Genomic DNA, 21,461 nt, shown 5'->3' with positions numbered 1-21,461 from the left:
AGAAGTCCAGTGCTCTTCTAGCCCTTGATTCTCTTTGTGGCACTTATTATTTTTCCATTCTCTGGGTGCTTCTTGGATCTTCCATGTCCACTGTGTTCTGAAATCGCATGATGACGAGCCATCTGTTTGTTGGGCACTTGATAGGCCCTTTCGGTCGGGAAACTTATGGCCATAGTTGTAGGAAGTTTCCTTGAATTGTTTTATCCTCTCTTTTGGCATGTGTATTATTCAGATATTGGATGTCTTGGAAAGGTTACCTAATTTTCTTATCTTTTGCCTCTTATTTTCCAACTCTGGTGTTTTGCTCTGCTCTGTGAGATTTCTACGTCTACATTTATATACATTTCTACATTTCCAAATTCTCCATTGAGTTTTATTTCTTCTTTTTCCAGGAGCTCTTTTTTGTTATCTAAATGTTCTTTTTAAAATTTATAGAGCAACCTCTTACTATTTAATGGAGGCAAATATCTTCTCAAATATATCTTGAGAACTTAATATGTGCCAGGCCTGGGGAGATAGCAAGCAAATAAAACGTAGTCCTGATCTTGTATGATTTATATTCTTGGGGGCAAAGGAAATGAGAAATAAAATACACACACATACTCTCCAACGTATATGTTGAATGATGTTGAATACAGTGGAGGAAAATTAAGAGGATCAGGGTGATAGTACCAGGGTGAGGGTGGGGGATGCTATTCTGTATAGGATGGTTTGGGAAAGCCTTATGGGTAATAGGGCATTTTAGCAGAAGCCTGAAGCAGCTGAGGGAGTGAGCCATGTGAAAATGTGGGGGAAGAGTGTTCTGAGTAGAGGGGGCGCCTTGAGACAGATACATGCTTGTCATGTTTGAAAACCATCAGGGAGGCCAGCAGAGCTGGAGCAGAGGGGAGAAGAGGAGAATGGGAGGATATGAGCTTACAAAGGTGGCAGGTAAAAATCACATAGGGCCTTGTAGACCATTGTTAACACTTGGGCTTTTACTGTGAGTGAGCTTGGAATCCATGTTTGAACAGAGGAGCAAACATAATCTGATTTATGTTTTAAAACCACTCTGGTTCTTTGTGGAGAATGGTCTTTAGGGGCAAAGCAGAACTATTAGAGGTTATTGCTGTAATCCAGATGAGAGACGATGGTGGCTAGGACCAAAGTGGAAGCAAGAGAGGATGTGAAAAGTCATCTGTTTCTAGATATATATTCAGGTAGAGCCAGTGGGATTTGCCTTCACATTGGTTGTGGGTTGTGAAATCAAGAGGAGTCGGATAATTTCAGGGTTTTCTGGTCTAGGCAGTTGAAAGATTGGAGCTACTGAGATAGGGAAGACTGTGAGAGAAGCAGATTTGGGATGGGGTAAGGAGAAGTTTGGGTTTGGACATACTAGGTTTACGGTGGTATGGTGAGTGTGCGGTTGCGTAGATGAGGCTAGGTTTCATGGGCAAAGTCCAGCTTGAAGATAGGATTCCCTTACTTGGGAATTACTTGTACATAGATGGTATTTAAAGTACTGAGATGACTGAGCTCACCCAAGGAATGATGTAGAGAGAGGTCCTAGGACCCAGTGAAACTTGGAGCCACAGCGCTTAGTGGTTGGCGAGAAGAGGAGATGCCATCAGAAGGATCTGGGAAGGAGCAACCTGTTTGGTAGGAGAGGAACCAAAAGAGAGTGTTCACTTGGAAACTGAGTGAAGAACAAGCTTCAAGAAGGGCGTGATGAGCTATTTTAAAGAGCTGCCGATAGATCAAGTAGGGTGAGACCAAGAATTTACCATTGGATTTAGAAATGGGGTAGCTTGTAATCTCGCTGTACTGTTTCCAAGGAGATGAAAGCTTAATTGGAGTGGGTTCAAAAGAGGACAGGAGGATTGGAGGCAGCAGGTGTAAACAACTCTTTTGAGAGTTTTCCTGTAAAGGGGAACAGGAAATAGGGTGGAAACTAGAGATGGATATGGGATTCAGAAAGGGCGTCTGTGTCTTTGTGTGTGTGGCTGTGAAGATAGATCATGTGACATGTTTTTGTAAGCTGATGGGAATGATCTGGTAGAGAGAGAGGGAGGAATTGCTGCATGAGAGAAAGGGGGCATTTGCTAGGTCCACGACCCTGTGAGTTGAGGGGGATGACAATCAGTGCGCAAGCAGAGGGGAGACAGTATGCTCTCAGTAAAGGAGAGAAGGCAGAGTGTAAGAGTGCAGACCCGCAGGTGCGCTGGTCTGTGTGCTGGTGGGAGTCTGATTGCTTCTGTTTTTTCAGTGAAGTAGGAAGCAAGGTCAACTCTGAGAATGAGAATGGAACATTGTGTGCTTTGCATATCTGTGACGCTGAACCAAGAGTTTAAAGCAGAAACACTCCCACAGGGAAGGGTAGTCACTGCCAGTGCTTTTAAAAATCATACACACCTCTGGGCTCCACCCCTTGAATTTCTGACTCATTTGGTCTAGGATGAGACCTGGCTTCAGTAATTTTAAAGCCTTAGAGGTGATTCTCATGTATACTCTGGTCGAAAACCACCAGCACAGTTTATCTCATTTAGTCCTCATAGCAACCATCTGGGGTAGCTGTTGTACCATTTTACGGTGAGCCCAAGTCAAATGGCTAGGACGTGATGGAGCCAAGTGTGTTTATCTCACAGCCCTGGCTGAGGAACAAGACAAAGAGAACCTTGGAGAATCTAACATATGACCTGATCCTGGCAGAGGCCTGTACACTGACGATCTGTTCATACTCAGATTCATTTGTTTACTCAACATACAAGAGTTGAGTGTTTGTTAATGTGACAGGTACTATGCTAGGTGCTGTGAGAAGAATTTGACAAGGGCCTCGTCCTTATGGAGCTGATAGTTGATGATTTGGTTCTGGCTCTAGAAAGCAGATCCATCCTTGGCTCTATTCAGGGATTGATACTTGTATTAAGGATTTTCTTCTCTTCTCTTCCTCTCACTCCCCCACAGAACTTGCATTCTTTCCTGGACGATGGCCTTTAAAACAGCCTTGCCTTGTTAAAAAGTTCAGAAGCTTTCGGTGGTGGTGCCTGCAGTTCCTAGATCGCAACTGAGACCCTTTGGTCTCAACTGAGATCCTCCCCAGTGTTAGCTATGTGGAGATTGCCTCTCAGTCTCTTTCCCATATCTGAAGTCCTGTCCATTTCCTCCTCAATCCTGAGTTCCTGGCATCCACATTCTGTCTTGAGTATGAATCTGCCAGGGGCGCAGCCCCTGCTCTTTCAGGTGAAGAGTGAACCAGGAGGCATTCCAAGTTGACCTCACATCTCCCACATCCCCACCTCAGTGCTCTGCTCTGTTCTCCCCCTGCGGGCAGGGTCTCAGCTATCTTGATGCCGAGCCTTCACTCCTGCCCTCAGGACTGCTGCTTCTGCCCGGGCTCTAGGCTAACACTTGCCTTCTGCTGCTGTGTCCACATGTTTGTCACAGTAGAGAATTCACTCAAAAGATTTCTGAACTGGGCCTGTGCCCTCCGTGATTTTGTGAAGCCAGAGTATCTTTTGCCATGTGTTTTTCCCTTGGAAGCTTCCCTTTTTTCAGCTTTTTTCCTTCTGGCTTGTCAGTGCCCTTCTGATGGTGGCACAAACGTCCCTTTCCATCACTCCTTTTTTGAACTCTGTGGCAGCAGGATGGGCCTCCTGCTGTGTCCCTGGCCCATTCTAAGCTAGTTCAGGCGCATTTGAAGCCTTTAACCTACCTCTGAAGTTGGTCCCGTTCCTTCTCTGCTCCTTGTCAGGCTGCATTTTTATGGAATCTAGGTGTCTTCTACCATTTTTCCTGTAGTATCTGCCTTGATGACTAAATCAAAATTGTTTTCAGTTTATCTCATTGCTCCCTAAGTGTCTGATATTCTGGAAAGCCTAAGCAGTGGATTTCTTTTTTTTTTTGCAGGAAAAAATTCTCCCTGAGCTGACATCTGTTGCCAATCTTCTCTTTTTTTTCTTCCCCTTCCCAAAGCCCCAGTGCATAGTTATATACTCTAGTTGTAAGTCCTACTGGTTCTCCTGTGTGAGCCGCCGCCACAGCTTGGCACCTGACAGATGGGTAGTGTGGTTCCCTGACCGGGAAGCGAACCCCGGGCTGCCAAAGTGGTGAGAGTGCTGAACTTTAACCACTAGGCCATCAGGGCTGGCTCAGCAGTGGATTTCTTAACTAAAGCCTCTACCCACTGATCACTGTCTAGTTTTTCTACAGCTTAAGAGTAAACCTGGTTCATAAAATCATAAAAGATACTTCTTTCCTTTTTTCTTGACCTTTAGCCTGTGGTATTGTCACTGAGGTTTTCTTCTACCTCAGCCTAAGAAGGTGCCAGATCACCTATCAGTGGTTCTCATCCTGGATGTACATTAGAATCACTAAGGGACTCTTTTTTTTTATTTATTTTTTGTTTATTGCAGTTTATAACATTGGTTTATATAGCATTGTATAAATTTCAGGTGTGCATCATTATACTTCTATTTCTGCACAGATTACATCATGTTCGCCACCCAAATACTAATTACAACCCATCACCACACACATGTGCTGAATTATCTAAGGGACTCTTTAAAAATACTGTTGCTTAGGCCTCATCTCAAGATTTGGATTTAACTGGTCTAGAGTGAGGTTCAGATATTATTGTTAGAAAACAAACAAAAATCCCTCCAGGTTATTATGATGTGCAACTAGAGCCCTTCCTAATAGAGGAAGCCCCCATTCTGTTCTTCTACTGATCCTTTCTTCTGGATCTGTGAAATCCTAAAGCGTGACTAAGGCTTACTAGTGTGTTTATCTCACAGCCCCGGCTGAGGAACAAGGCAAAGAGAACCTTGGAGAATCTGACATGATATGACCTGATCCTGGCAGAGGCCTGTACACTGACACTCTGTTTATTCTCAGATTCATTTGTTTATTCAACAGACAAGAGTTGAGTGTCTGTTAATGTGACAGGTACTATGCTAGGTGCTGCGAGAAAAATTTGACAAGGGCCTCATCCTTATGAAGCTGATAGCTGATGATTCAGTTCTGGCCCTAGAAATGAATTCCTGTTCTGTGAGGACCCTTCTGCTTGTTCCACTTGTAGTGCTGCCTTCTGGTACACAGCTAGATGCCCTCCCCCACTCCCCTGTGCATAACATACTTAGTCTGCCAAACTCAGCCAGATGTCATTCGTGGCTCAGAGAGAAATGACCAGGACCTTGATTTCGTGACCTACCAGCCAAACTAGGTTACTAAGAAATACTAGCAGCACTGGTAGCCCTAAACTCCTGTGCCTTCTTAGTGAGCTTAGCTGGGCCATGAACCTAGAACCTAGAACTCTATTTGGCCCTCTCATGAAGGGTAAACTGAATTCCAAGAATAATAAAGGCAGCTCTGGGTGACCTGCTTCTGACTGTTTACTTCTGGGCCCACATCTTGGCCTTGACCTTGACTTTATCACTCTAACTAAAGGAAGAAGTAAGAAGTTGTTGCAGAAATGCAGTGAGGGAAGATGAGAGCTTGCCACCTTCTCTAAAGCCTGGAGCAATGGGGGCCGCAGAGCGCACTTCTTGTCTCCCTATCCCTCAGCCCTGTGGTCTGCTAAGTCATGGGGTCACTTTTCCCATGAGCTGCAGGAAGCAGGGAGAGATGAGAAACCAGAGACCAGTTGAAAAAGAATACCAAAGTAGGTAAAGCGATCAAAGCCCACATCTAAGTGTGAGTTCTTTTTATAATTTCCTCAGCACTCCTTTCTCTGGAGGATGGAGACTCACTAAGTATCCTTGAGCTATGGCAGAGTGTCCCCATCCCTCATCTCTGCAGTTGCCTAGAGAGCTCCCTCTAGAGGTCAGGGTGCTGGCCTGGGGATACAGCAAGACTGACTTTCTAGCTCCAATTGACAAATTAATAATAAAACAAGTAGCAAAAAATAATAAACAAGTTGCCAGATAGATACAATTTCTGGAAAAATGCGATGAGGAAGAATGGAGGAGGCAGGGCGGTTGGCGGTGGGGCTGCTTTAGAGAGGCTGATTAAGGAAGGCTACTCTGAAAAAAGGGTATTTGGGCAGAGACCTGAGTGATGAGAATACAAAGCTATGTTGTGGTGTGTTCTGGGCAGTGGCAGCGATAGATAGAAAGGCTCCCGGGTAGGACGAGCTTGATGGGTTTCAAGAACGTCAAAGGAGCAGTGTGGGGAGAGTGGAGTCCATGAGGGGGCAGATGATAGGAAATAAAATTGGAGATGTGGGCTCTGATTCTAAGGATGGTGGGAAGCCTTCCTGGAGTCAGTGTTTTGCTTTCTATGGTCACTATTTTGAAGAGTAATACTAATTTAATTTATGTTTATAACTTAAAGTGTACATGTTAACTAGCCAGTGTTGTGGTGAGTGGTTGTGGAGAATAAATGCATATCCTGAATCTATCCTTGAATATTGTTGCAGGAAGATCCAAGAAACCTATGGCAGTGTTGCCTGGGTGATGGGTTAAGATGCTGCAGGCAGGCCAAGAGAGGAGAAACACTTATTTTTTAATTTGTTCTTCAGTTGTGTTTGAATTTGTAATGTGTGTGCACATTTTTGAGAGGCCTGTTTATTAATACACCATATACATGTGCGTAAGATTTGGTTTTTACAGAAGCAGTGTAGCTGTTGTGCTCATGAAAACACAAAGCGATCTGTAGACCAGTTCCTCCTCTGAGATCATTTGATAAGTGTTTAGAGGCTGCTTGGCATTTGGATTTCTATGAAATGCAAACACTGATACTTAAGAGCTTTCGGCAAATGAAATGTGCTTCTGTTTTCGTAGATAACACTTCATTTTTCTATTTCAAATTGCATCTTTTGCTCCTTTCCCCAGGCAACAGAAACAGACACCAAAACCAGAGTGTGCACCCGGGCGTACCATCTACTTGTGAAAAAACTGGGCTTTAATCCAAATGACATCATCTTTGACCCTAATATCCTCACCATTGGCACTGGGATGGAAGAACACAATTTGTATGCTGTTAATTTTATCCGTGCAGCAAAAGTCATTAAAGTAAGTATAGATATTTTTTCTCTTCTATCCAAGACATTGCTCAGATTTATCACAGGGCTCCAGTGAATAGTTTGAGCTAACATACATATATTTATTGGCTGGGAATGTTGACATGCTTGTTCTTACACAGTAAATTGGTTTTCTGAAATTTAGGGGCCTTTATTATTTTTCTTTTATATGTTATTTTCAACTGTGAAGTATACCACACACACTGGAGAATATATAAAAAATATGGAGTCTAATAATTAATTATGAAGCGTATAATAGCTTTCACCTGGGTCCTGAAATAGACCATAGCTAGTGCTCCTGTGACTGTCCCTTTCTGATTACACCCTCATTCTGAACTTTATGAAGTAACCATCATCCTGAGTTTTATGATGCTGCTTTGTTGTTCTGCTTTATAGTTTTATTACTTACATATGTACAGTAAATCCGAATTACCCATGGATTTTGTATTTGTGAATTCACCTACTTGCTAAAGTTTATTTGTGACCCCAAAATCAATACTCATGGTGCTTTTGAGTCATTTGTGGACATACTCATGTGCAGAATAGTGAAAAATTTAAGTGGCCCAACCCACATGTTCTCAGATGAAGTCAACCAGGACATGCTCTGCCTTCTTGTTTCAGCTCTCATTCTGTCAACAAGTGTCTTCTTCATGGTCTATTTAGTGCCATGTTTTTCACATTTTTGAGCTTTTTCTTGGTGATTTCTCTGTTTAAATGGCCACAAAGTATAGTGCTAAAGTGCTGTCTAATGTTCCAAAGTACAAGAAGGCTGTCATGTTCCTTATGGAGGAAGTACATTTGTTACATAAGCTTCATTTAGACATGAGTTATAGTGCTGTTGGCTGTGAGCTCAGTGTTAATGAATCAACAATATATATTAGACAAGGTGTATTTAAACAGAAACACACATAAAACAAGGTTATATAATGATCAGTTGATGAGAATTTTGTGAACAGAGGCTAACAGGAGCCTAACACTGTATTTCCCTTAGGAGCAGTGGTTTTCAGTATTTCTTGATTCAGTGTTTGTGGTGACTTTACAGAACATAATAACTACCATAAATGATGAGAATCGACTCTATAAGCAGTATAGTTTAATTTTGCCTCTTTTGAGCCTAATGTAAACAGAGTCTTAAAACTTTTATGCCTTCTTTCCTTATTCAACTTCGTTTTAAAGATTCATGTGTGCTGTTGCAGTGGTACTTGTTCCTTTTTATTAATGTATAATATTCCGTCGTGTAACTGTACCACAATTAACTGTTCTATTGTTGATAGATATTTGGTTTGTTTCCAGTTTTTGGACATGATGAGCAATGCTACTGTGAACATTCTTATATATGTAACTTGGGCACATGTGCATGAGTTTCTCTATAGCATATACCTGGAAGTGGAGTGGTTGGGTCATAGTAGTAGATAATGGCAAGATGTCTCCCTAAATGCTTGAGCTAGTTTGTACTTTAACGAACAGTAAGTAAGAGTTCCTCTTGTTTCACGTGCATGCTAATGCTTGACATTGTCATAAAGTGTGGTGGGAATTTCCTTTTGTCCTTTTATAATTGGTCGATTTTATAGTGAACTAGGGAGTTTGTTCATTAGGCTATAGACACCTTCTAGCAGCTTGTGCTTTCAATGAATGACAGGCTTCTGTCTGTCTCTCTACTTTTTCTCTCTCTGTCTGCCTCTCTGTGTGTTGTCTGTCTGTCTCTGTCTCTTTCCTTCTCTGTCATTTCTCTAGCAGATATTTTACGGTGCACTCACTATGCATTGTGCCCTATCATGGTCACTGCAGAGGTATATAGAGGTAAAGCAGAATTTTTTGTTTTCCCTTAGGGAGATTAGAGTCTAGTAGGAAAAACTGTTTATGAGGCAGTGCCTTTGTGACACCATAATATGGCAAATTTGGGTCTGCATCTAGCTACCAGAAGCTCTGAATTACTTTGGACTTTATATGTTTTTTACTTTCCACTCTTCTATATAAAGCTTAAGAGATGTGATTGCTGCTTTTAGCAAAATAGGGGGATCTTTTCACTTTTTTTTGTTTTTTTGCCAGGAAACATTACCTGGAGCCAGAATAAGTGGAGGTCTTTCCAACTTGTCCTTCTCCTTCCGAGGAATGGAAGCCATTCGAGAAGCAATGCATGGGGTTTTCCTTTACCATGCAATCAAGGTATAGTAGAAGATGTGTTTGCACTGTTGAGATCAGCTTTCACTCAGTGCAGGGGTTTGCAGACTTGGGCCGCAGACACCCTGGCCTGCTGCTGGTTTCTGTGGATGCAGTTGTTTTGGCCGCGGCCACGCCCTCTCACTTACATACTGTCTGTCTGCTTTCACGCCACAGCAGCGAAGGTGAGTCGCTGTGACAGAGGTAGGCCGTATTTCATGGCCTGCAACATTTTCTGTCTGGCCCTTTACAGGGAAAGATTGCTGACCCCTGATTTAGGGTGTCACTGGAAATCCTCATTTTCCTTTTTATTGCCGCAGTTTGGTATGGACATGGGGATAGTGAATGCTGGAAACCTCCCTGTATATGACGATATACATAAGGAACTTCTTCAGCTCTGTGAAGATCTCATCTGGAATAAAGACCCTGAAGCCACTGAGAAGCTCTTACGTTATGCCCAGGTAGAGAGAAAAGTGGTCTAGGGGATGGCTTTTCCTATCTTTGAATTTATCAGTCACTCACAGTTATTAGACCTTCATTGTACAATAGAAGCAAGTAGCTGATCATGTCTTTGGATGATGGAAGATTTCTAAAGAGTTCCTGAGCATGTTTTAATTAGGGTGGGGAAGGAGAAACAGGCCATACATAGGCTGCTTCACTATTCAGAACCTGTTTCTTTAAGTTTATTTTAAATTGTGAAATTAATTTTTCTCATACCAAACTAACACATATTAATTCTAGAAAATTTACAAAATACAGATAAGCAAAAGAAGAAAATAAAATCACTCCTAATCCTACCACCCGAAGTTAACCACTGTTGAGATTTTGTTATAACCTTTTAGTCATGGTTTTGTGTGTTTTTCAAAATGAATGTGTACTCATAGATGTGTAAATGCACACACTGACACACATTTTTACAAAAATAGAACTATACTCTAGATGCTTTTTTAGTAACCTGTTTGTTTAGCAGTATACTGGAACATCTTTCCATTTTATTAGATATTTGTCTACCTCATCATTTAAAATGGCTATTTTGGATTTTCTGACATGGCTGTGTCATTATTACCTGGTTCCCATTGTTATAAGTTTACATTTGTATACCTGTTTATATTACGGTCTGGTCCATCTGTGGCAAGGTTCTGCAGTTCAAGGCTTGAAGTCTGTACACATTTCATCTATAAAAATGAGAATAATTATTAATCCAAAAATCAGTTCCTTGTTTCCCACTTATTATGTGTTGGCAGTCCTAGATACAGTAAGTATCTATCATGGGTGCTGCTTCCTAGAATTTAGTTTAAGGAAAGATGAAATCTTTACCTCATAAAAACTTACTGTTTGGTTGTTTCAGCAAGTGATGGCAAAGGAAGACATTTTTCTCACAAAGCACGTTGGGAAGTGATAGGATGCTTTTATGTGTATTGCCAGCTTCATTAAATTTTTTCCATGTTAAAATCTGAATTTAACTCTGGCAGAACTGCTAACTTTTCCTCTTCTGCCAAAGAGTATTAAAATGTTCTAGAAGAAGGATAGGACAATGTAGGATTAACCACATCCTTGATTGGTCAGCCTTATGGGTGGCAAGATTGAGATTTCTGAAGCTGCTCATGTCAGCCTTCGTTCGGCTCGGCAAAGCTGACTGAAGTTCACACTCTGTGCCAATGAGCACATGACTCTCCTCTCAGTTCCTTAAAAACATTTCTGATTTCTCATGTGAACCCAGGACAGAATGTCTCAGGTTGCAAATATAACCAAGTTCTGCTTCTTAGCTTATTACATAAGAAACAATCCCTAGATTTCTTTTTCTAGTCTTGTGACTGTTTCTGCTCATGTAGAAAAAGTGCTCAGTCCTTTAATATTTTTTGAATATCAAGACATTGGTATGAAACACTATTTGGTTTTCAGTCTTAGCCTATCTTCCACCTAGTGGGGGACCCTTCACTAATAACTGACTAAGGCAGGGTTCTGTTGAAGGTCAAAAGGGTATCATAGCTTATATAATCATGAAGTTCTGCCAGAGAGTTCCTAACCCATAAAAAGATGTGCTACTTCATCTTTTCCTCCACTGTCTAGATGAGACAGCTCTCTCACTTAGGAAAGATAGGGCTCCTTATTTGTAAGACTATTCTCATTTAACGTTTTGTTGGCTTTGTATTTTATGTCAGTCATTCTTTTCCGTCTGTGTTCACTTTTAGCATTTGTTTACAAGTTGTTTCTGTATATCATGCTGAGCTGACAAGAGGTTTGCCCCCAGGGCACAGCCAAATTGAGGGAAATCTTAATAGCAATTCCACGAGCTTAAACAATCCATCATGTAAGAAATTGCCTCCCTCTTAATGTAACCACAAGGCCTTATTACAAGCCATTGATCCCTCTGTCAAGTAGGCTAACTATCTACGTCAAAAGGTGACTTCTGTTACCATTAAAGGAATTAATAACCAAAACAGTATACTTTAATAACTCCCAGGAGTCGCCAGCTCTGGAGCAATTCCTCAGGATACACCAAGTGCAAATGGAGCATGAAAAGCAGGAATATCATAAGGCAAATAAGGGTTGAGGAATTTTTTTTTCTTTATAAGAGAATTATCTCTTTTTGTTATTAAATGATGAAGTCTACACCCAGGTTCCTGCCTGATACATTATTGAGGAAGAGTAGAAAGAATCTGATCTTCCTAAACTGTCTAATCCTTCTTTGGGGGAGTAATGGGCTTTACTGAAAAATAATTCCCCTAATTTGGTGCAGACTGACCTGTGGTGAATAAATTATTTTTGGTAATAAAAAGTTCTAGGTGTCATGGTAACATATAATTCACATGGAGTTTCTTTATTAAGTACTTCTTAGGAGGACCCTAATAGAGGTCATGACCCCTTTAGGCATGAACTGGAAGAATCTGTGCTCTGAATAGGATAGCTCTTGAATGACCTCAGATTGCGAGAATATTCTTGATACTTTTCTGGAAAAAAGGTCATCTGGCCTTGATCCTCTCGTTGCCATTGGAGCTCACATTCTTCTTTGGCTTTCTCTCGAGCAGTTCACTCCTCTTCATGCTGGTCCAGTTTGATTTCAGAAACAAAACGCAGATCACCATGAGGACCCTGTGAAGCAGAAGCTACTCTAGAGTAGTGGATAGGATGCGAGGAGTAGCCAGATGGACGTGACAATTGATTGTTGGGTTTGCTTGGCAGCCTGCGGTTTTGATGAACTTCCACAGCGTGTCTGGTGTCTGGTCTAACTTAGGGTGTGAAACTGTGCAGCAGCTTATGTTTAGATCATCCTATTGAATAACTAGTTGGAGAGCAGGATGGGCTCAGCTTGCCACGTTGTACTTCTGACATAGCTGCTTTTAAATGGCATCATTTCATCTTAAGTATTGATTTTCTGAAGCATCTTCAACAGGTGGGGTAGTTTTCATTCATTGTAGCCCCCAACACTTGAGTGAAGTCTTCACTGGCCTTCACTGTGTCCTGACCTGCCGCTGTTTGTAATCACGTACGTATTGACCCCTCTCCACCCCATACGTGCAGCACACTGTGATATTTTTCTGTGAACACACCAGGTCCTTTTTCCAAGAGTGTTGGAACACTCTGCCCTGTTTTTACACATCAAACTCCATCCTGCAACAGGAATTGCCTGATTTTGTGGCTAAGAGAACAAAGGGTGTTCACGTGTATCAAGTGATGTGAATGCGAGCTTTAGAGGGACTTTCTCTTTCTTTCTTTTTTTTGCAGTGCCGCATAGCTCTAGTTTTCATGTTTTCCCTTAAATAAAGGTCAGAGTATATAACCTATGAATTTTGTAATTTTTAGAGTATTTTTAATGGAGATATAATTAACATATTAGTTTCAGGTGTACAACATAATGATTCCATATATTGTGAAATGATCACCACAATAAGTCTAGTTCACATCTATCACCACACAGTTACAAATTTTCTTGTGATGAGATCTTTTAAGATCTACTCTCTTAGCAACTTTCAAATATATAGTACAGTATTGTTAATTATAATCACCATGCTGTACATTACATCTCCAAGACTTTTTTACTTTTTATTTTTTGACCACCTTCACTCATTTTGCCCCCCTACCTCCCTGCCTCTGGCAACCACCAATCTGTTTTCTCTTATCTATGAGTTCAGTTTTTTGTTTGTTTGTTTGTTTTAGATTCCACATATAAGTGAGATCATATGGTATTTATCTTTTTCTGTCTGACTTATTTCACTTACACAATGCCCTCAAGCTCCATCCATGTCGTTGCAAATGGCAGGATTTTCTTCTTTATGGCTGAATAATATTCCATTAGGTATTTTCTTTATTCATTTATCCATTGATAGATACTTGGGTTATTCCTATGTCTTGGATATTTTAAAAAATGCTGCAAACAATTATTTTTAAATTACGTCTTCTTTAGGTTTTTCAATATGTGAGAAAGCCCTTGTGTTGTCATAATTTTAGTTACAGCCCCAGCCCTGAATCTTTGCGTTCCCTCCAAGTCCTTCCTTCTCTTCTTACACATGGTTTGTTACTTAATGCCTTTGTGTTTGTCCTTTCCTTCCCCTCCTGTTACCACCACTAGGGTCTAAGCCTTCATCTTGGACTATTAAAATATTCTCCCCCTTCTTGGGTTCTCTTTAAAATACTACTTTGTTTCTTTTTTTTTGTGAGGAAGGCTGGCTCTGAGCTAACATCCATTACCAATCCTCCCCTTTTTACTGAGGAAGATCAGCCCTGAGCTAACATCTGTGCCCATCTTCCTCTATTTTGTATGTGGGTCGCCGACACAGCATGGCTTGATGAGCAATGTGTAGGTCCATGCCCAGATCCGAACCTGCAAACACCGGGCCGATGAAGCGGAGCGCATGAACTTAACCACTACACCACCGGGATGGCCCTTAAAATACTACTTTGAATGTTACTCTGCAGCTTCCAAACTTTGAATTGTTCCCCCAATCCCGCAATTTCTTGGAGAGTTAAATCCACACTCCATAGCATAGATTTCTGGTGCTCTGTGACATGGCCTCTACTATCTTTCACAAACATTATGCCAGAAAATTTGTTTTTGTTCATCACTGAAACATTCAGCTAATATTTACCGAATTCTTGTTTTGTGCACTTTACTGAACTTGGAGGATCTAACTAGTAAGAGAACTATGTCCCTACAGAGCCTACAGTTTAGTGAGACGTGCAAAAATGTATGGAAGCGATTGTAATCCAGTGTAGTAAGTGCTATGGTAGGAGAAATACAGGATGCTATGAGAATGCTTAGGAGGGACACTGAACCCAAAGGTAGAGGTGGTCAGGGAAAGCTTCCCAGAAGTGATGGGTCAGGTGAGTCCTGAAAGCTAAATAGGAGTTTGCCAGGCTAAGATTTGGGGTTAGAGAGCAGTGCTGGTGGTCCCTGCCAGGGGAGGAGTATTTGCGTCTAGCTGGGGCCTGGCGTCGTGGTAGGTGCTGAATAAATGTACGTCAGAGGAGCAAATGTGAAGGCCCAGAGCTGAAAGAGACGATGGAGAGTGTAAGGAACTAAAATATTGAGGATGCCTGAGCTTGTTGGGAATGGTAGAAGATGAGGCTATAGGAGAAAGCCAGATCAGGGCATTGTATGGCATAGAAAGGAGTCAGTACTGTATCTCAAGAGCAATAGGCAATTTACAATGAATTTTTTCACATAGGGGCAATTTGATCAGATTTGCATTTTGGAAAGGTCCCTCTGGCTACTGTGTGGAAGGTGCATTGGAGACTAGGGTGATTCTAGGTTGTGGAGACCAGTTAGTTGCTTGGATTATGAAAGTGAAACCAGGTTTGAGAGAAATGTTGAGGAAGTGTAATCATTAGGACTTGGTGATTGATTAATTGTGAGGAATGAATGAAGGTTCAAGAATGATACTTATTTTCTGGTTTGGGTAACTGGTGCCACTGGTTGAGATGGAGAATACAGGTAAGATAATTCAGTTCACCTTATGTACCATAATCTTGTGCTTTTGTTCCTTTGCTGAAGCTGTCAGCTTCTTCCAATTTTCTCTTCACCACCCCAGTTTGTGATAATCACTCCTTCCTCAGAATTCCTAGTCTAGTTTGTATTATCTACTACTAGGCTGTACCATCTGCTCACTCGATCCTTGGCACAGGCTTTCTCTAGCAGCTTACCTTTCTTTGTATATTTTCCACCTCCCTTATGATATGACCAGGTCTTTGAGGGCATAGTTCGTGTCCTGCACTTCTTAGTGTGCCCACCTCCAGGCTGATGTCTGACCTGGCTTCATTACAGCCTTTGTACATATATTTGTGGGTAGTCATGGTCCTTGCTGAAAGCTTTAAAAACTCATCAAATGTGGGGTATAACTTCAAACGTTTATTGAGATCTTAATTCCTGCTGGATACTCTACGAGCGGCTGGAAATATAAAAGAAGAATAAAACATAGTTTTTTTGGTGCCAAATAATTCTAAGTGACCTGTTGTACCCATTTCTCTGTCCTAATTTCGATTCAGACTCACGGCAAAGGAGGGAAGAAAGTCATCCAGACCGACGAGTGGAGGAATGGCCCCATTGAACAACGCCTTGAGTATGCCCTTGTGAAGGTGAGCTGTGCGAGCGCTGAGTGAGTATGAACTGGAGGGCAGGTGGCTCCTCGTGGTTGTCTGATGTTGTTGCTGGAAGGGTGGTGCTGACAGCAGCTGGCAAAGGAGATTCTCTAGACCACCCCTGGGTGATTTTGCACCCCCTATCTCTGGCACATTTGGCAGTGTCTAGAGACATTTTTGGTTGTCACAACTAGGGGTGGGAGGTGTTACTGGCATCCAGTGGCCAGGGATGCTGCTAAACATCCTACAGTGCACGGGACAGGCCTGCATGACGAAGAATTCTTCAGCTCAAAGTGTCAGTATTGCCAAGGTTGAGAAATGCTCTCCTAGACCGAGTTGCTGTCAATCGATCAACAGTCAATTCCTGGCTCTTCTGCTGATAATTGGAGTTTTAGCCAACATAATCTCTTAGCTTCAGTTTCCTCATTTTTGAGTCTGGAGAATTTCAGAGGTTTTTTTTGGCTCTAGAATTTAACTTTTAACTTCCTGGACCTTTTGAGATTCACATATTTCGGGTTGTGGAACTAATCAGCCACGTCCAAGGAGCCTTGAACTGGGGATGCTGAAGGATTAGGGCTAAGTCAGTGGAGGCTTCATGGAAGTGAACTTCCCCTAAGGGTCCCGCCCATTGTCATTCCTCCCCAAGCCCCGTAACGTTACAGTGAGAAAACATACTGATCTCACAGGAGATATTTATTAATGTATAACCTCATAAAGCACTAGGATAAAAAGTGTATTTTATAATGAATTTGACTTTGCTTGTTAGTACTCCTTCTCTCACTAACAGCTCACTTTTACTGAGTAATTACTTTGTATCAATAAAGCCAGCTAAACGCTTTACATGGGTTTTCTCACTTAATCCTCAAAATAAACATATGAAAGAGTAGGTACTATGTAGTATTTTACTTTATGAAACTGAGGCTTAATTAATTGTCTAAATTAGTGATAGGAGCCAGGATATGAACCCGTGAAGTCTGATTCTAAAACCCCCACTCTTAAGCATTTCCATGATTCATTCTTTGTTGGCTGTTTGGACTTAAAGCAATTTTTAATGTCATCTTTTTTTCCTAATTTCTTTTTGTAGGGCATTGAAAAATATATTGTGGAGGATACTGAGGAAGCCAGGTTAAACCAGGAAAAATATCCCCGACCCCTGAATATAATTGAAGGGCCCCTGATGAATGGCATGAAAGTTGTTGGTGATCTTTTTGGAGCTGGAAAAATGTTTCTACCTCAGGTTGGCAAAAAATGGGGGGAAGTTTTCACAATTGAAAGAAAAAGTCTATGTCTTGTAATAAATAGTAAGTTTGGGTATATTTCTCAGGTTTTAATTTTGAGGAGAGCCCAGGGGCATTGAGATCTGGTCATTCTTTCTCTAAACGTATTTAGGAGTAACGTCTGATTTAAAAACCCATCTTTAGGGTGATGTGGAGATTAGAGGTCATCTGGAAATTCTTAGCATTCTCATCTTCTGTACCACCTCTTACCCCCAACACCTGTCTATCTCTCCCCTCAAATTAAAATAAAACCCAAGATTAATATAAAGTTATTAATATTAAGATTTGATTTGACCAGCCAATATTCACCTTTAAGGATCCATATTTTGAAAAAATTATTACCATTTTAAACAGTGATATACAGTCAATGATATGTTTTGAGTAAAACCAGAACTCTTATTTTGATTTATAGCAGCTGCTAACCACATCATTTAACACATACTTGTTGAGCCCTTTGGGTTTGGTGCTATGAGGCATACGAAAAACTAAAAGGTCTTGTTCTTTTTTTGTTTTTAATTTACTTATTCTATATTTAATTGTTAATTGCCCATTTTCCTTCATAATGTTCATCCTTTTTTTAAACAGCTTTATTTTATAATTAACATACAATAAACTGCACGTATTTAAAGCATATAGTTTGATTAGTTTAACATGTCTGCACCTGGGAAACCATCACCACACTCAACAGAAGGAACATTTAGTTGTCCTGTCGTCTTAGTCCCCTCCAATCTGTGATAGTTCCTCAGTCTTTGTTTTTCACGACGTTGACTTATTATTTTAACTTTTTGAGTTAGCTTTAGACTTACAGACAAATTGCAAATGCAGTTTAAATGTGTCCATATATCTCCCACCCAACTTCTTCCCCCAATGTTAACGTTTTTACATGACCATGCTATGATTATCAGAACTGGGAAATTAACATTGATATGCTGTTGACCAAAGACCTTATTCACATTTCACCAGTTTTTCCACTACTGTTTTCTTTGTTGCAGGATGCCACATTGCTTTTATCCTGCCCCATAACAGTTCCTCAGGCTTTCCTTGTGACCTTGACTTTTGAAGAATACAGCACAGTTATTATGTAGACTGTCCCTCAATTTGAATTTGTCTGATTTTTTCTCATTTTTGGCAAGAATAGCACTGAGTAATGCTGTGCCTTTCTCCATGGATCATATCAGGAGGCCCATCTTGTTGTTATGACTCATTACTGGTGATGTTAACTTTGATCATTTGGTTAATGGTGTCTGGTAGGTTTCTCGACTATAAATTTGCCTGTGGGGAGAAACTTTAAGACTGTGCAAATATCCTGTTTCCCATCATACTTCCACCAATGAATTTTAGCATACATTGATGAATTTTGTAAAAGGCTCTGTTCTTGCTTAAGCATAAGCCTTCATTATAAGTGAATTGTAATGCTGGGGATTGAGAGGAGAAGGCTGAGAAGGGGCTCATGGTAGAGAAGCTTGAAACTTTAAGGATGCATAGAGAACTTGGAAAAGTGATGGAAGGCCTTCTGGGCAGAGAAAGAATAACATGTAGAAGTTCAGAGGACAGAAATTGCAACGTTTGATTTCCAGCCTTGTTTTCCTTCTGCTTTACCTCGTTCATTGGCCCTCGCCACAGGAAACTCGTTTGTTATCCTGCCCACTGTCAAAAGTGGACTCCAGTGTGGCTGACCTAAGGTCAAAGCATTCCTTCTTAATTTATGCTAAAATTTCACAAGTGGCCATTAGCAACCATTCAGGTGGTTTTGTAAAGATGCCTTCCTCTGTGTATTTTTCCCAGGTTATAAAGTCAGCTCGGGTTATGAAGAAGGCCGTTGGGCACCTTATTCCCTTCATGGAAAAAGAAAGAGAAGAAGCTAAAGTGCTTACTGGTGCAGTAGAAGAAGAGGCAAGTCATTTTGTCCAGGCCTGTGGGCCCTGGGAGACTCTTACTGGGGTGGGGGTAGGGACCATAGGGCTTGGCTGTGTTTGTCATTGAGGATAAAATAGAGAAGTGATCTACCTCTTTTATCAAGTATCAGAATATCCCAGGATTTTCCTTTGAATGTGGCTTTCTGAAATTTTTAACATGAACATAATTTTTCAAACAAAGCTCATGATTTCAATAAAAAAATCATTCACTCATTCATCTATTGACCATTTACAAAGCTCCTACTATGTGCCAGGTACAGTGCTAGCCACTGAAGCTACAAATATCAGTCCCTGCCCTTGAGGTATCTGGATAATGAATGTTTGGTGTTGGAAAGCCTCTTAACTGAATCTTCTCTCTGTATCCTGGTAATGTCCTTGGCACCGCTTCTGGATTCAATTTAATTCTTGTTGGCTGCACCAACATGGTAAATTATTAAGCTTTGACCTTGTTTAGCTCCCTGTGAAAATCCGTCTATTTGGGCCCCTAGGATTCTGAATTCTTAAATTGATCTGAGTTTGTGAGTGGCTCAGACAGACATAGTGTTTATAAAAATCCCACTTGCCTTGCATGCCTTTTCCTTTTCTTTTTTTTTTTTCTTTTTCTTTTTTGGAGGGAGGGGATAATGACAGTGCACACAACACCAGTGCTGAAGAAACAAGATTATCCAATGCCCCTCTGTACCCGGCTGTTGTGGTGGTGGTCCAGTTTCTGAGGGGACATATGCAGTTCATCGGCTCCCCCTCTCCTCCCTCCCTCTCCCTTTACTGCTGACAGTAAACATTTGTCAGACAGTTTTGGGGGTTATGGATATGGTCTTCAGCTATGGGACTGTTTTGTATTTGAACATAAACTGTTCTTTGAGGTGCTAGAACCCATGATCTTAGTTGAAGCTCCCTGAGCTAACCACCTAGGTAGGCCTCCTTTGAACTGCTCGGGCTTATAGCTGTCTACTTGCAGAGCACATGATTTAGGCTCCAGGGCTATCTTTGAGGTTGTCCTGGTTGTATTAAGTTGCTTTCTGTGCCAGCACCTGTCTGGCTCTAGAGAACTAGGTGATCTGCTCTAAAATGACCACAGAAATGCTTAGCTGTTTGGCTTACTCTCCAGGACCCTTACCAAGGCACCATTGTGTTGGCCACAGTTAAAGGCGACGTGCATGACATAGGCAAGAACATAGTTGGAGTCGTCCTGGGCTGCAATAATTTTAGGTAAGTTGAGACCACTTCTTTCAACTCCTTTCTTATTTAAAAATAAAAGATTAACAGGATAATTCCTTATTGGGTTGGAGGGGTAGGATATGGCAGTGGATGTTAGAGGTTATTTTTAATTACTTTTTCCTTACTGTGTTTTCGAGTTTTCTGTTTTGAACGTACCTTTTTAAATGAAATAAGTTAGTAATTGTTTTATCTGTTATATGTTCAATAAGGACAAAAAGAATATTAAAAACTATTCAAGTAGAGTCAGAACAACCAAGAGGCTTCTTGAGAATTGACCTTGGGCCAGAGGCTCCAGTGACTAGAACACTGGGCTCCTACCTGTGGCTGGTGGCATGAAGCATGTTCCCTTTTCCTCTCAATAAACTGCCGTATTTTAGAGCCAAGATGTTATTAGACTTCGGCTAAATGGAGTTTCATAAGAGGGTTTTGACTGTACAATTCTCTCTTTCCTTTGCTTAGAACAGGACCATGCATGCCTCTTGGTAATGATGTAGCTAGATTTTGGAACGTTGTAGACAAGTAAAATCCCTTTTTGATATATCTCATTATAGTGAATAAATATTCAGTACAAAGTTATTTCCATGTGAGAGCTGATGACCTATAGTAAGTATGTATTTTGCTCAGATTTCAATATTCTTCATAATCAAAAGCCTAATATAACTAAGGCCTTCTCTGGTCCATATCCAAGCAACAGTCCTTTTGAGTCATAGACTTCTTTCCAGTGCACTATTTTCTCTGTAGAGAAGAGGGACTTGACGGCAGCTACCTCTGTGCCCCCTTAGAGTTCCCTTCCCCTGCTGTCAGATAACAATTACCCTTCAAGCCCCCTCCCTCCTCTCAACATGTTTCTCCATCTCTGCCTTAAAGGCTAATTAAATGCAACTAAGAACCACTCAGGAAGGCTGGAGATGGAGGAGCAGTGTCAGGATGGCACCTTTTTCCCTCTGACTGTCTTCACAAGCACTTCTGTGTGCCTGCCTCAGTGTCAAATGACCTAGCATTCTCTTCTAGTCCTGGAAATGATGAATATTGTTCTTGGAATGTCTTTATTATTTCTTTAAAGATAAGTGTATTGGAGATACCGTGGAGGTTGTTATAATGAGATTTCACCTGTAAACTAAGTATTTGGATAAAGTGTTTGCTTCCTAAACATTTCTGCTCTTGTCTCACCTTTTCAAACTCGATGTCGACAGTTTCTATTTGCATTCATCACAAAGTTCAGTTCAGCTAATAAATGTTTATAGATCATCTGCTACATACCATGTATTGTACTAGAGGCACCAAAATGATTTAGCTGACTTTTCTCTGTTCAAGGAG

At 41.0% G+C, this 21,461-nt stretch overlaps 1 protein-coding gene across 4 annotated transcripts in view; it reads left to right on the top strand.

The window, feature by feature from the left end:
* The window catches only part of MTR (5-methyltetrahydrofolate-homocysteine methyltransferase), a 99,040-nt gene that overhangs the window by 44,241 nt on the left and 33,338 nt on the right, over positions 1 to 21,461 (top strand). For all 4 annotated transcript variants that reach the window (XM_087431909.1, XM_004432401.3, XM_087431908.1 and 1 more), the window contains 7 exons: positions 6,810 to 6,989; positions 9,047 to 9,163; positions 9,478 to 9,618; positions 15,641 to 15,730; positions 16,818 to 16,970; positions 18,796 to 18,903; positions 20,035 to 20,135. In XM_087431909.1, coding sequence (XP_087288035.1) covers positions 6,810 to 6,989; positions 9,047 to 9,163; positions 9,478 to 9,618; positions 15,641 to 15,730; positions 16,818 to 16,970; positions 18,796 to 18,903; positions 20,035 to 20,135 — 890 coding nt within the window. The remainder of the gene's footprint in view (positions 1 to 6,809; positions 6,990 to 9,046; positions 9,164 to 9,477; positions 9,619 to 15,640; positions 15,731 to 16,817; positions 16,971 to 18,795; positions 18,904 to 20,034; positions 20,136 to 21,461) is intronic.

Source organism: Ceratotherium simum, chromosome 6, assembly GCF_057802395.1.
Source record: "Ceratotherium simum simum isolate JZ-2026a chromosome 6, ASM5780239v1, whole genome shotgun sequence".
Taxonomy (NCBI): domain Eukaryota; kingdom Metazoa; phylum Chordata; class Mammalia; order Perissodactyla; family Rhinocerotidae; genus Ceratotherium; species Ceratotherium simum.
The sequence above is the reverse complement of the archived record's forward strand: the minus strand, read 5'-3'. Positions and strand labels throughout refer to the sequence as shown.